We start from the raw sequence: 14,143 nt of genomic DNA, 5'->3' as shown, positions 1-14,143 counted from the left end.
GGGGCTGTTTTGATTGTTTTGTTGCTGTATTTTGAGTTTGTTATTTGGGTGGATTAACTCTTTTAAAGCCAGCCTGCCAAAATAAATACATTTTCTAACCCGACATATTCTGGGAAAATAATGACTACTTCACATTTTTGAATAACGATGGAAAGAATACAAAAAATAACTAAAAATATGTATATATATATATATATATATATATATATATATATATATATATATATATATATATATATATATATATATGTACAATTTGAATTTATTGAATGAACCTTGAATATATTGAATGAAAGTCTGAATATATTGAATGAAAGTCTGAATATATTGAATGAATGTCTGAATATATTGAATGAAAGTTGAAATGGAATCTGATGTCATTGTCTGCCACCATCTTGTGTTTTCGTTGTGATTAATCCTAACCGAAGTGTGACACTATGAACGAATCAGCAAGAAATCTAGTGTCAGCAATTTTGAGCAATGAAGAGATTGCATGTATGCATGTACGGGCCAAAACACTGGTAACGGTAACCGTATCCAGTACCATTCTCCCAATGAAGAAGTTTATTCACTTTTTCATCATGGAAGACCGAATGAAAGGAACCTCTTTGGTCAGGCAGGTCCCTTTCATCGGGCTAACATCAACACGCCTTTCATTCCATATATTCAGACTTTCATTCAATATATTCAGACTTTTATTCAATATATATTCAGACTTTCATTATATATATTCAGACTTTCATTCAATATATTCAGACATTCATTCAATATATTCAGACTTTCATTCCATATATTCAGACTTTCATTCAATATATTCAGACATTCATTCAATATATTCAGACTTTCATTTAATATATTCAGAATAAGATTCATTCAATATATTCAAACTTCACATATATATATATATATATATATAATAATTTCCTAAACGGCATGCCATTTTATATATATATATATATATATATATATATAGGAAGCTTCAACACATAAATGATGGCATTGCCCTTTAAAACATCTAATTGAGGTCATTTTGCTGCAACCTTGCTGCTTTAAAGTCATCTTTCCTCTCGTACATTTATCTCCCTGATTTTGGCTCAGATTTTGGGAGCAAATGTTGAGTGTGTACTGTAGGAAACAGTCCGATTACACAGTGGTTACACAATAAATTCCTCCATGCTAAGCTCAGGTGTTAATGTAACTAGGCTCAGATGTTTCCAACCCCTCAAACACACACATATTTTTGCTCTCATTCCCTCTGATTCGCTCTTCTTACATTTCACACCCATGTATCTACTCAAAGCTCTACATTCTATTACATAAAACAGCCCCAGTAAACCGTGCGTTCTCCATGACCCCATCTCAGCCGACTCTTTCCTTCCCCTCCATCGCTCTGCGTTAAAGCAGTGGATTTTGCCCTTTTCATGCTCACTGCTCCCCTTACTCTGCAGCACAACATGGCTGGAGTGATGATGCTGCTGAGAGTGAGAGGACCTCAGGCTGAAGAGCAGCAAAACAAATTCACTCTTACATAACAGGCTCTTCTGCTGAATTACACTCTGGACAGACCAGCTAGCAGAAATGAAGAGGAAACAAAACGAGGTAGATAGGGAAACGACTACCTAACTTAATCTTCCTATAATTTTTTGATTGATCATGCTCGTTTAACCTATAAAACGTCAGAAAATTGAGGGAAAATACCCATGAAAATGTCCTAGAGTTCAAAGTGACATTTCAAAATTGCTCATATAGTCTGACCGACATTCCAAACTCCCAAATCTATTCAGTTTAAAAATGACATAAAACAAAGACAAGCAGCAAATCTTCACATTTCAGAAGCTGGAGCGAGCAGATGTTTGGTAATGTTTGCTTAAAGAATGACTTGATTGATCATTTGTTGTCAAATTAATCTTAAATTGATCAACTATTCTCTTAATGGACTAGTAGTTTCAAAAGAATCCAGTTCAAAATTCGTCTCATAACCTACAAAACCCTCCACAACCTACAGTAGCCCCCTCCTACCTCACTGACCCCCTACAACATACTCCTACCTGCAACCTAAGATCTGCTGACAGAAACCTTCTCACCGCTATCCTATACATTTTCCAGAAAAGAAAAAAGATAATTTATTGTCAAAGATAAGTGTCTGACATTAAAGATATGACCTATTGTTTATGGAGGCCACAAGCCAAAAGGACAACAGTCATTTTTCAGCAGTATTGTAATTAGATAAAAAAATACTATGATATAACTGGAAAATTTAGAAAATAAACAGATTTGTTGTCAGATGTCCTACAGACGAACAACTGGATCTGACAGCCTTATTCAGATGATCGCATCTTTTGTCTGAGAGGGTTCGGCCACCTCAGAAACACATCATGCTTTCTTCTCATTTTGTGTGTCTATTCAGAGCCTTTGTCTGCAGAAAAGGTACACAGGCATAGCAGCAATTTCCACTCCTCCCTCAAGTACCCAAACATCGAAAATCACTTCTTACAGATGCCATGCAAATTGTGCTGTGCTCCCCGTGGCCACGTCTGCACCACAGATTGTGTTTTAGATAACTACTGAGATGAGCTTCATTCTGTATCAAGGAGAAGATAATTGGTATTATGATAAGAGGATTTTAGGGCCCTGCAGGTTGACTAACACGCTGCCAATATATGAGTTGAACATTATGCTCCTTGAATATAATGGAATTTTGGGGGATATTATCTCTACTTAGATTATTTTTTTCATTTTATCTTTAATCGTTTTTAGATATGTCGTACTGGTTTTGTACAGAGCCCCAAGGCCCAAAAGATATGTTCTTTATAACATATTGTGTGCACCACATGATCCATCTTCCATCTAACTGCTTTAATGGAAGTAATGAAGATTGGACTGCAACCAGAAAGCAATTTAAGGGTGGATGTTAACCCCCTTGTTAGTAAAAAGAACCAAAATGCAAGCCCCTGGTTAACCTGTCATCCCTGGTCTCCATGCCCTAGTAGCAGAGAGAGTGCAGGGGCAGAGGGGTTGTTTAGTTTTAGCCTGCCTGATGCATTAATCCTTTGTCTGACTTGAGGTTTGTGTGAATTAGAATCTATGGCCCCGACAATGGCCTTGAAATAGCAGCCTAACGGTGTATTGATAAATCCCTGGTGCTGTCCGTGGTGCTGAAGTAGCAGACGGATTTGTAAATGTGACATTCTCTCGGAGTCCTGCCCTCCTGTCAGTTTCGTCTTGGGTCTATAATATACTCTAAACCAGTGTTTTTCAATTGGGGGTAGCGTAACCCTAGGGGTACTTTGGAGTACTGCAGGGGGTACTAGAGATTTTTTTTTTTTAAATATCAGTCATGCATAATTGCTAAAATAATTATACTATAATAATGAATAAATGAAGTCATTAATTCAAAAGATTTGAAATGTAGCATTTAAGTTTTTTACAAAAGTTTAGTTACAAGGTTGTTATTTAGTAAATTAGACACTGATGGTGCAGCACTGTAATGTACCTCTTTATTTAGGCTTTTTTTTCCACCAAAAATGTTTTGCGCTAGTCAGGCTACTTGGCTAAATAGATATTTCAAATAGAGTACATTATTGAAAAATGTTTAAGAACTATAGCTAAGGGAGGGGTTCTTGATTTCCTAAACTACGCAGTGGCCCGAGGCCCAAATCACAGAATGTGCATGCTTTAATCGCGCGTAAAAAGATTTGAGGCGTTAAAAGCAATTTGCGTTACCTTGTTATTGCGTTCATTTTGAAAGTTGAGGTAACTTCTCTCAAAACTCCACGAATGTCAACCTGAAGTTGGCGCTAGAGAGAAAGTCAGGCGATCACCAAAGTCACTAAGATTCATCGTCTGGGGGAGATTCATCGTCTGGGGGACATGAATGTTTGTGCCAAATTTTCATGGCAATCCATCTAATAGTTAGAAAGATGTTTCAGTCTGGACCAATGCCACTAACATTGCTGAAAACAGAGAAATGTGTATTTATATCTTAAACAACATCGACTTATTGTAGCCACATTTGCAGTTTTGAATTATGTTACCTTAGGAACACAGGGCCGATAAAGGAGGGAAGAGAGATAATATCTATCATTATGTATTAAAAAAAAACTTGACTCAGTAAAAGAAGGATAGAAGGTGGGTAGAATGTTTTTACTGCAGCAAATGTTGGTATTAAAACCTAGCAGACATAAATGCATCACAGTGTAATATTCACAGAGCAAAGAACACTGCTGGTGCTGCTGCACGGTGCCAGAGTGATTGTGTCGAGATTTCTTGGAGAGCTCTGGGGAATCTGGGAAGCCGCTATCAAACCAGAACTGTGTCACAGGAGAGGTGGAGTAATAAATTGTTCAGATTATTACAGGGAGTTCCTCCAGAGTATAACAGCGTCGGTTTATAAGGCTTCTGGAGGAAGAGGAAGTGAAGAGGTTGGAGATGTCTTTGATCCTTTTATGTCAACCCTAAAATATGTGTGTGTTGCTGAATGTATAACGGCATCTCTCTCTGTTTGGGAGGCATGTACACAGTGTCCTGTAGTAGGCTTTGACTTGACGTTTCCCTCCTCTTCATGCAGAGTGCAATGACCCTTTCAATGATGAATTTACTTTTCAAGGCTTCATTTAATGACATACAGTACATAAAGTAGTGCATTATTGCAGTAAAATGGTGCTCATACAAAATGTATCGTTAGGAGTGAAATATCTGTATGCATGACACTGAAATAAAACGCGACAAGTGAGAGCAAATATGAAGCCAGGTGAAAGAAGTGGGATAAAGCCTTTTGTGGTTTCAGAAGGAGCAGAGTGAAATCTATATTGCCTCACGTGATGTCATTTGAGTCGGCGTCTGTTGAGGCTGAGGACTACAAGTTTGAAAATGGAAAAACATCTGGAGTGTTGAGTTAGAAAGATATGCGCTTACGAGACCTCTGTAGCCCACTGCCTACCTATGCTCGAGGCTGGCAGCTCGAGGCTACATTAGCCGCTACTAGCATAATACACCCAAATCTCTGACTGAACTGTTGGCAGTTGAGTTGCATTTTGGGTAATGTAGGAGGCAGGTTTTAAGAGGCACGTATTATATAGCATTTTCAGGATAATACTTGCATTTTGTGTTTGTACTAGAACATGTTTACATGCTTTAATGTTAAAAAAAAAACACTTTATTTTTCTCATGCTGCCCATGGCTGCTGCACCTGTATTCACCCTCTGTATGAGACGCTCTGTAGGAGCGCCAGCCAGTGTGTTTCCTGGAATCTCCGGTGTGTTTCAGTTTTGTTTCACTAGCTAGTTGAAGCTGGAGCTACTGCAACGGAGTATATAGCAGGACCTTGTACTGTGAAAAATCACCAATAAAGGCTTCTAAACCAAATATTACACAACCGGCCATGTCCCAGCAGTAAAGTGATCGAGATGAGGGGAGAAATTACCAGCATTGGCCGCCAAGACTACAGCTATTTCGCGTTATCATGCAGCTACTTAATATTTAGCAGTAGGCTAACGTCAGATTGTAGTGAAATGAAGCCGCACTTTTTACCGTAAAAAATCACAGAAAAAGGCTTCTGAACCAAACACTACCCAATCGGACATGTTTCAGCAGTAATGCGCCCCGAATTGGGGAGAATTTAACAACACTGGCAACCAAGATGACATTTTACTGACGTTAGCATTTAGCTAAATGTTGACACCACAGTGGCTTAAAATAAAAACACTCCAGTCCTGCCTACCTGGAGAAGATGACCAATCATAGAAGGCTGGCTTAGAGTTGCGTAACACTTAGTAGAAAAAACTGTTGAAACCGGAACGTTTCCGATTCCTCTAAAATATGTTTACCTCATTATTTGAACGTTTAACATGAAAATCCAACATTATAACATTGTAGATATGACAGAAAATACGGAAAAGCATAATATGTCCACTTTAACAATGAAGAAGAATGCAGTCTTACATTATCACAGGAGTGCAATGCTAAATCAGTTAAGTATTCTTTTAAATGTGACATGCTTCTACCGTACAATTGTGACATCTACTTCCACTTAAACTCAACCCTGAACTGCTAAGCACCTGGCAACACACAGAACAGCCTCTCCAATCAAGTAAATCATGACCTGATTGTCTCAAGCGCTTGTTTAGAGTCTCTAAGAGTACACTCACCAAGTCTTTAGATGTGCCCAGCCTCTTCAGCCCATCCAGAGGCAGGAGGTCAGCTGAGTCCTTGTGTGTGAACTGGGTGGCCTGCTTCAGACGCCTCTGCTGGTGAAGGATGGCTTTATCCCGGATGGCAAGCTCACCTTTCTTCGCCTCACTCATGGTCTCGGACTGTAAAGCAGTCTTTTTCTGGTGCTGTGCACAGAAGCAGATACTATATACCCTCGCAGCAGCAGCAGCAGCAGCAGCAGCACTGGGAGCTCTCTGCAGACAGCAAGAGACAGAGTGGATGTCCGTGTGCAGAGAGGTGGAGAAACCCCAATAGGCAGCTTTTTAAGGATTGCTGTTTATGTCCAAAATAAACCTGCAATTGTAGCCTCTTCCACTCTGTTTTGCCCTTTCTGAAATGTCCTTCCCTCTGGGCTTGCTGTTCTCTCTCTCTCTCTCTCTCTCTCTCTCTCTCTCTCTCTCTCTCTCTCTCTCTTTCTGTCTTTCTCTGTGTTTGTAGTCCTTGGCATGTATTATTCTCAGCAGCTTTAGGAGCTATTGGCCTGTCCTGGATGCTCCTCTGATGTAGACATGCATCTTCCTCACTGTCAAGATCTGTTCTGTCTCGTACAGAGGCTGCGTGATGGCTGTTGGGTAGGTGTGACTGAGAGTGTGTTATTTCCCCTCCCCTTAGTGCCGTCTGTCCTTGGATCTTTCTCTCTCTCTGTTACACTTACATGTCTACTTTCAGTAGTGTATGCTCTCTCTCTCTCTCTCTCTCTCTCTCTCTCCTAAGAGCCCTCCTCTTTCCGTCTCACACTCAACAGATGCATGCTCACCTCCGAATACAGAGCCCAATATTTCAGTTGACTCTCAGCCAAGGAAAAACAAAGAAAAAGACTAAAACATATGCAATACTGTCGTCCATGCAGCTACAAGCAGCTACATGCAGCATTATTTAGTCTTAGTGATGGCACAACATACACACACACACACACTCTGTCATCTTTTTTTCTAAACCAGGCACAGTTTGCAGTATTTGCCCCCTGAGCAGTGATTGGCCTCGATGGCCCCCGCTGTGCAGGTGTAAAGAGATCATTGTGGTCTGACCCCAGATAGAGGATCAATCTTGACCACTGGTGGCAACAATTGATTTCCTCTGCCCCCCCAGTGGCAGCCACGGTTAATTAAAGAAACACTATTTCAACCATCCATCACTCTATCCACACCATGCAACAAAAGGTAAAAACTATCACATCCATCCATGTTTATGACCTCTAGATGATGACATATTCTTAAAACAGGGGTGATTCAGCCTACAGGTATGGCAGATTTCATGTGAACCCTTAAACTTAAATTTTTTTTATTTCTTTCATAGCATTTAAGTAGTGTTTTTTTTTTCAGAAAATGCATGTTAATGCTAAAATGGAAGATGATTTGTTTTAAATATATGTTATTTATTTGAAGAAGGGAGTCCTTGTGAAGGTGGAAAATACTGAATGTCTGCTGAAATTTTTAATGTTTAAAAAGCATGTGCTGCCCCCTGCTGGTTGGCTCTTTTCTGTTCTTTACTTGGATTTCTTTTAGCCTGAGATGCATCACCATAAATGCTATATTTATGCTAAATTCAGATTGCATTTTACAGTCATAGAGGAAACATGCGGCCATTTTTTTAGATAAATATTCCAGAGAGAGAAATATATTAGGGCATATTGGATGATTTTGGTCATGTGGGATGGTATTTATTGGAGTCAATGACATTTCAGTTGTTCATTTACATTAAGTCTCAAGTATTCACTGGTTTCGAAGATTTAGGACAGGGTTTTCCTGTTTTAAATTAGTTTTATATTACTATAAATTGTAAAATCTTTGGGTTAGGGGCTGCTGGTCAGATAAAACATGCCTTTTTAAAAAGTCATCATGGGCCCTGGGACATTGTGATGGGCATTTTGTACTATTTTCTGATTTTTGTTTGTGCTGTTTTTGTACATTTGATGGACTAAATCAGTGATTCACTGTGCCTGTCACTCTGCCAGGGGCTTCGTAAAAAGTTGAAATATATACAGTATATATATATTACAAAAGGCAAATATTTAAATTTGTATATCTTTAATAATTAATAGATCATTCTTGAAACAAGCAATCATCTTGAATCCGTGTTTATGTACGCACTGAGTGAAACACTCACGTCATACTTATCTTGGTGTGTGTGTGTGCATGTGTGTGTGTGTTCTGATATGCACTTCAAATCAGCCCTTTTTTTATGGGTATTCTTTGTTAAGATGGTGAAAATGTTTGTATTATCTTTCTAATACATTTCTCGTGTTGTTCTTTTGCATAACTAAGACTATAGAAGTGTAAAAAAAATAGGCTACATCAAATTATTCCAAATATTATACATTAGGGGGTCCCCAGTATATTCTTTATCTTGTAAGGGGTCCTTGGCTGAAAAACAATTGAGAACCTCTGGATTTAAATCATAGTGAAAAAGTGATTTTTATCAGTGATTTTTTTGTTGATTTATTTTGAAATTGTAATCTGCTTGCGCTGCAGATAATAGTGGTGACACTGAAACCCATTGGAAAAATCAGGTTCATACATTCTCTCTTCTAGGGATTACTTGTAATTATTTAAAAGGTCAGTTCACTCAAATGACATTTTCTCACTTATCTTAAGATGTCACATCAAAGATGTTACGTGTTATGCTCAGTTGATGAAACCTCGGAGACACAAGTAGAATAGAAATTACAGTATAAAATGGTGAATTAAAAGAACTGCAAAACAGACCCCTGAACTTCATCTTTATTCATCAAGACCTAAATTCCAAAAACTGGCAAACAATAAAGTAATGCAGAGAGAATCTGAAATCCACCAAATCAAACATCAAAAGTGCTGCATTTACCCAAAACTTCAGCATTTCAGAAAAAGGTTTTGCTTCGAAGCTTATTTCTCGTGTCGGCACACCTCCAATATTTGATAAAGGAACTTAAAAAGTACCTTAATGAAAACAAAATCTGCTTTAGCAGAGAGAAAAACAAACACCAATTTTGGTCAGTTGCTGGTAATGTAACAAAGTCTTGCATTGTGTGCTTTTTTTGTATTAAGTTCCATTAACTGAGGTTGCAGAAGGCACATGTGCATCATTCATTTCATGGAATTGCGCTTTAAGCTTCACTTAGTTTATCTCTGGAAAATAAGACTGTGCAAGTGTACATACAACACATTAAGCTCTCTCTGATCCCAAACAATAACTTTCAAGGAACCTTTAATTCCCATAAAACTGGCAGTGTAAAACCAAAGCCATATTTCATGATTATCTGCTATGTACAGTTCATGAAGACATGAAATGAGTTTTGTTTCCGAGATATCTTAAGGTTTGTAGTGAATTATGGATAAACATATACGCCAATGCCATATTAGGAGTGTAAACATTGGGAATATTGTGGCCTATAGATTTAAAAGCATGATGTTATGTACACCCAGTTTGTGTGCCTCTCATGTATTAGCATTACATCCGACAGTGGTAACCATCCGTTGTATAAATAATTACTCGACGATGTTTGAAAAACCCAGAGGGATCGTTAAATAACGCTCACCGCTGTTGTGTAGATGTTTCCAGAATCCTAAGACTCTTCCAACCATCTAGATGGTAAAATATTCTGTCTACTGCACAATAAAAAAAAGATGTTAGCCAGTTTCCCAAGTTGCAAATCTGTTTCCCAATCCAAACAAAGATGACAACCGGCGAGTCACCTGGATAGGAAACAAGTCGCAAGTTGGGAAACAGTTTTAAAATCTTTTTAATTGTGCAGCAGACAAAATATTTTCTCATCCAGGTGGTTAAAGTTAAAGTCTTAGAGATCCTGGAAATACCTTAGGAGCAGTAGTAAGTGTTGTTTAATGTCCTTCTGGGCTTTTTAAACTTTCCAGGGAATTATTTCTCAGAAAAACAGATGATTTCCACTGTGACTAATGTTAATACATGAGAGGCACAAACTGGGGCTAGCTGTTATGATTCTGTTGACCTACAGGCCATGGCGCTTCATCACTTTATTTGCCATTGTAGCTTTTGTATTTGCATCCGCAGCAGTATGTACAATGTAGTGCAGGTTTTTTTTTTTTTTTTTTTTTTAGGCACAAAGGTCACGAGGTGTTCAACCTGGCAACCGGACACAGTTTCAACTAATGCCACAGAGCCCCATTCTGTGCCAGAACAATCAAGCCACACACTGGCCTATATACTCCGCATGGGCTCCACTTCTGTTAGTCTTTCCCATCAGCCCTCTCAATCACAGCACGTTGGGTAGGTAAAGCGAACAGAGCAGCATGTTCTGTCCCAGAGCCGGGAAGCGTCTGAAGGCCTCCCAAGCATCAGAGAAGATGTTGTACTTGAGAAAGACGCGGTGCTCCAGGCTAGTGGGTAGGCTGACGTCCCTGCTCATGATGTAGATGCCGTCGTTGTGCAGCGTGCACGTCAGGTTCAGGCCAGACTTGGACGTGTTCTCCTTCAGCTGGATCCACTCCCCCGTGGAGACGTTGTAGGACTGCACCGTCAGCACGTCCTCCGTCTGGCTGGGACGCCGCTGCCTCTGGCCCACCTCCAGCTCGTGGGTGTAGCCACCCACCAGGTAGATTGTGTCCTCCACCGACAGCATCTGCTGCTTGCGGATGTGCGCCGGACAGGACCGAAACACCGTCCAGGTGTCAGACATGGGGCAGTAACGGAGAACACTTGTGTTCCTATCTGTCAGACACAAAACATGTTAAACTCAAAGACACAAAACTGAAAGAAACATGTGGCAGCACCAAGGGTGTAGGTCTGGTTTCAGAAAACATGCAGAGCAAGAGGAAGTTATTTTTTTATTCCTGGCATGCTGCGAACTAGGGATGCACCAATCCGACTTTTTCAGTCACGATACCAATACCCGGGCTTTTTGTATCTGTCGATACCCGATACCGATCTGACACTGTTGTTGAATTAATAATAAACTGTATACCTTCCACCTTATATTTTCCTTCCACTATGTGGAAGAGACTAAAGGCACCAGACTTTCCTAACTAAACATTACTTTCCTAACTAAGACAAAATAACATAGATGTAATGTATTGAATTCTTATTTATTTGTACACTCAACTCTTCCAGCATGCGACACACGTGCGACAGAGGGAAAAAAACTAACAAAACTGGATCTGTTAATTTTTCCGATCCCCGATCCTGCTATTTTGTCAATATTGGGACCGATAGCCGATCTTAATATCGGATCGGTGCACCCCTACTGCGAACAAACCACCTCCACCAACAAAATACGTGTACAGTATGTAGCATGAGGGGTGAATTAAAAAACAAAATTGCTTGCTGCTATTAAATCAGAATCAGCTTTATTGGCCAACTTTGTGCAAACAAACAAGGAATTTGACTCCGGTTAATCTTTGCTCTCTAAGTACAACACTCACTTAACATATAAGAATAAAAAAAAAAAATGTATAACCAACTCAGATGTGTGAGATCGACTTTTTAATCAAGTAATCTAGTTTCCTTGAAAATATGCCCTCGGGCAGCAATAATTACTGTAACATCCTGTGCACCCAACAATGCCAAGGCCCTAATAATTGAAGTTATATAAGTAATAATACACAAGAGTGTCCTCCTGATTTTGAAAATACCAAAGACGGAGGCAAAAACGCCTCAATGCAATGAAGTGAAGGTATTACTTTCTATGTTGCTAACTGTTACCACCATTATTAGCCATCCAGGCCTTCATTTATTTTCACTGCTACTATCACATAAGCAATATTGTAGCATCAAGGCGCTCATTGCTTGTTTGAAAGACAGTTTTCACCCTCCGGCAATAAGACTTTTCAAAAGTCTGCAGGACACAGGGACAAGTGGCCATCGCTGTTTTTATGTACCAGTTTATATTGTTTGTAATTGTATGTGTGTAACACTGTGTGTGATAGCGTGACCGTATACGGAGCTGAGTTATACCAACCTCTTGCAGTGTATCCACCCATAACGTAGATCATCCCTTGGCATTCACAGGCAGAGAACTCAGCCAGTGGGTTGGGCATCGAGGACACACAGGTCCACCAGTCCTGTTCTGGGCTGTAACACTCCACTGTGCCCAGACTCTGGCCTCCTACAGCGTACATCTTCCCTTGTACTGCCAGCAGCTTGAAGTTGGACCTAAAGGAATAGATGCAGTAAGTTAAACATGATAGCCGCTATTGATATTTGAGAGAAAATGTGTAGATGTGGTTTTACCTCTTTTGGTTGAGCGGAGCCACCTGGTTCCACTCGTTCCTACAGGGGTTGTAGCAGTGCACCGCAGAGATCTCCTGACTCGTCATCCTGTATCCACCGACTATGAACAGGTAGTTATCGAGGACAGCTGAGCCATATCCTCTGACGTTGATCATATCTGGAGGCAGGTTGTTTGCGAGCGGTTTCCAGCGCTGCTCCACCTCTCCATACCTCAGCATGGACCAGGGTTCATCCTGATCGGGCACGTCCAGGGAGAGACAGGTGAAGTCTCCGATGGCTACCAAGGTGGCGGTGCCTTTCATGCGCATCTCCCTGACTTGGTCTCTGACAGTAGAGGGGAGGCTGCTGAACTCTGGCCGCCTCAGCATGGGATGATAGTAGCAGCTCATGTATTTGAGGCAAGCATTACGCAGATCATGAGTCCCGTAAACTTCAGAGAGGCTGTATAGCTCCACGCAGTTGTCCAGGCGGATCTCCGAGGTGAGGAGCTTGAGGATGGAGGTGACTTGCAAGAAGGAGGCGGTCTCAATCAGGTCCTCCAGAGTCTCGTTGACAACCTGAACCTTGGAGGTGTTGATGAACTCCAGGACCAGCTCCAGGCCGGGGACACTGAGCCCCTGCAGCTGCACCGAGTCCTCGGTGGACTCCCTCATCCCGGAGCTGTACAGTGCACGGAAGTAGTCGCTCTTCTCTATCAGCTTCTTTTTATTCACCTCGTAGATTTTGTCATCCATGACGATGGCAATAATCTGCTCAGATGACATGGCGAAGCGTGTTTTTATCTTCCAGGCTGAGTTTTGTTTTTGCTCGCCCTTTGTCAGCCTCCTCCGGGAGTCACCGTTTACATTTCACCGGCGAGGGAGCTCTGTGGCCGGTCTATATATGGTAATGTTCAGCCCATAGATAGCCATGGAGCAACTTTCGTTAGCCGTGGAAGCTAACCAGGTAGTCACATAGAGAAGAGATGATGCTGCTGCTGCTGCTAAAACTAGCCAAAAGTACCTTTTCCTCGCATTAGCATTCCTCGACAGTCCGGTAAAAACTCGCTCCAGTATCTAAACAGTGTAATTTATTTCTAACACTGGCAGTAACCTTTCCCATTGCATTTTATAAGCCTTTAGCGGGACAGTGCCGAGCTGTCAAATGTTAACTGTTTTGATTCTGCACTATATACGTCACATCCGGGTCTCATACTTCTTATTCGTGAGGATATTTCTGCAGAGCTGTTGTTTGCTGCTGTCACCTGCCGGTAAATGGACACATTGCTCCACATCAAAAAACATACACAAATGTTCACAAAATAAATAAAAAATAAAACCAAATAAAAAAAAAACACAGAGTCACTGCAGCATTTGAAAAAAATATCTCTTTAACTAGCTTTTCTTTTAACTAAAAGTTAACTTATTTCCTTAATGGTCCTGCACCAAAATCAAGATTGCAGATTTAATTATTGTGTAATACCTTATACAAATTGTAGGCTACATAAAATAAAATTAAATAGATTCACTCACCTCGACTCTTTCCATTTACTTTAATTTAAAGCAGACATATTATGCTCATTTTCAGGTTCATAATTGTATTTTAAGGTTGTACCAGAATAGGTTTACATGGTTTAATTTTCAAAAAACACCATATTTGTGTTGTACTGCAGTGCTCTCTCTCACTGCTGCAGATCCTCTTTTCACCTGGTCTCTGTTTTAGCTACAGAGTGAGACCTCTTTTCTTCTTCTTCTTCTGTACTATCTTTGATTAC

At 40.2% G+C, this 14,143-nt stretch overlaps 2 protein-coding genes across 3 annotated transcripts in view; both read right to left on the bottom strand.

The window, feature by feature from the left end:
- nrip2 (nuclear receptor interacting protein 2) overlaps window positions 1–6,871 on the bottom strand; it is a 30,088-nt gene extending 23,217 nt beyond the window's left edge. Inside the window, exons 1-2 of one of the 2 annotated variants that reach the window (XM_035995880.1) lie at window positions 6,398–6,871; window positions 6,147–6,367 (exon numbers count right to left, since the gene is read on the bottom strand). In XM_035995880.1, coding sequence (XP_035851773.1) covers window positions 6,147–6,302 — 156 coding nt within the window. In that variant the 5' untranslated portion in view covers window positions 6,303–6,367; window positions 6,398–6,871. Of the gene's footprint in view, window positions 1–6,146 lie in introns of both variants that reach the window. The other variant, XM_031313264.2, reaches the window with a different exon arrangement.
- Window positions 6,872–8,912: 2,041 nt separating this feature from the next.
- klhl42 (kelch-like family, member 42) lies at window positions 8,913–13,655 on the bottom strand. The gene is made up of 3 exons (XM_031313605.2): window positions 12,391–13,655; window positions 12,119–12,312; window positions 8,913–10,872 (listed from the first exon to the last, which is right to left on the bottom strand). The coding sequence occupies exons 1-3, from the start codon at window positions 13,152–13,154 to the stop codon at window positions 10,418–10,420; spliced, it is 1,413 nt and encodes a 470-aa protein (XP_031169465.1). The 5' UTR covers window positions 13,155–13,655; the 3' UTR covers window positions 8,913–10,417.
- Window positions 13,656–14,143: the final 488 nt, after the last annotated feature.

Source organism: Sander lucioperca, chromosome 20 (genome assembly GCF_008315115.2).
Source record: "Sander lucioperca isolate FBNREF2018 chromosome 20, SLUC_FBN_1.2, whole genome shotgun sequence".
NCBI lineage: Eukaryota > Metazoa > Chordata > Actinopteri > Perciformes > Percidae > Sander > Sander lucioperca.
This window is presented reverse-complemented; position numbering and strand designations above follow the sequence as displayed.

What these genes read in the sequence shown, in the direction of transcription:
- klhl42 (XM_031313605.2), bottom strand. Translation starts at nt 13,154, where the DNA reads ATGTCATCTGAGCAGATTATTGCCATCGTCATGGATGACAAAATCTAC. An exon ending in GCTCCGCTCAACCAAAAGAG is followed by an intron (nt 12,313 to 12,390) that starts GTAAAACCACAT and finishes CTATTCCTTTAG; the next exon opens with GTCCAACTTCAAGCTGCTGG. An exon ending in GGGTGGATACACTGCAAGAG is followed by an intron (nt 10,873 to 12,118) that starts GTTGGTATAACT and finishes TGTGTCTGACAG; the next exon opens with ATAGGAACACAAGTGTTCTC.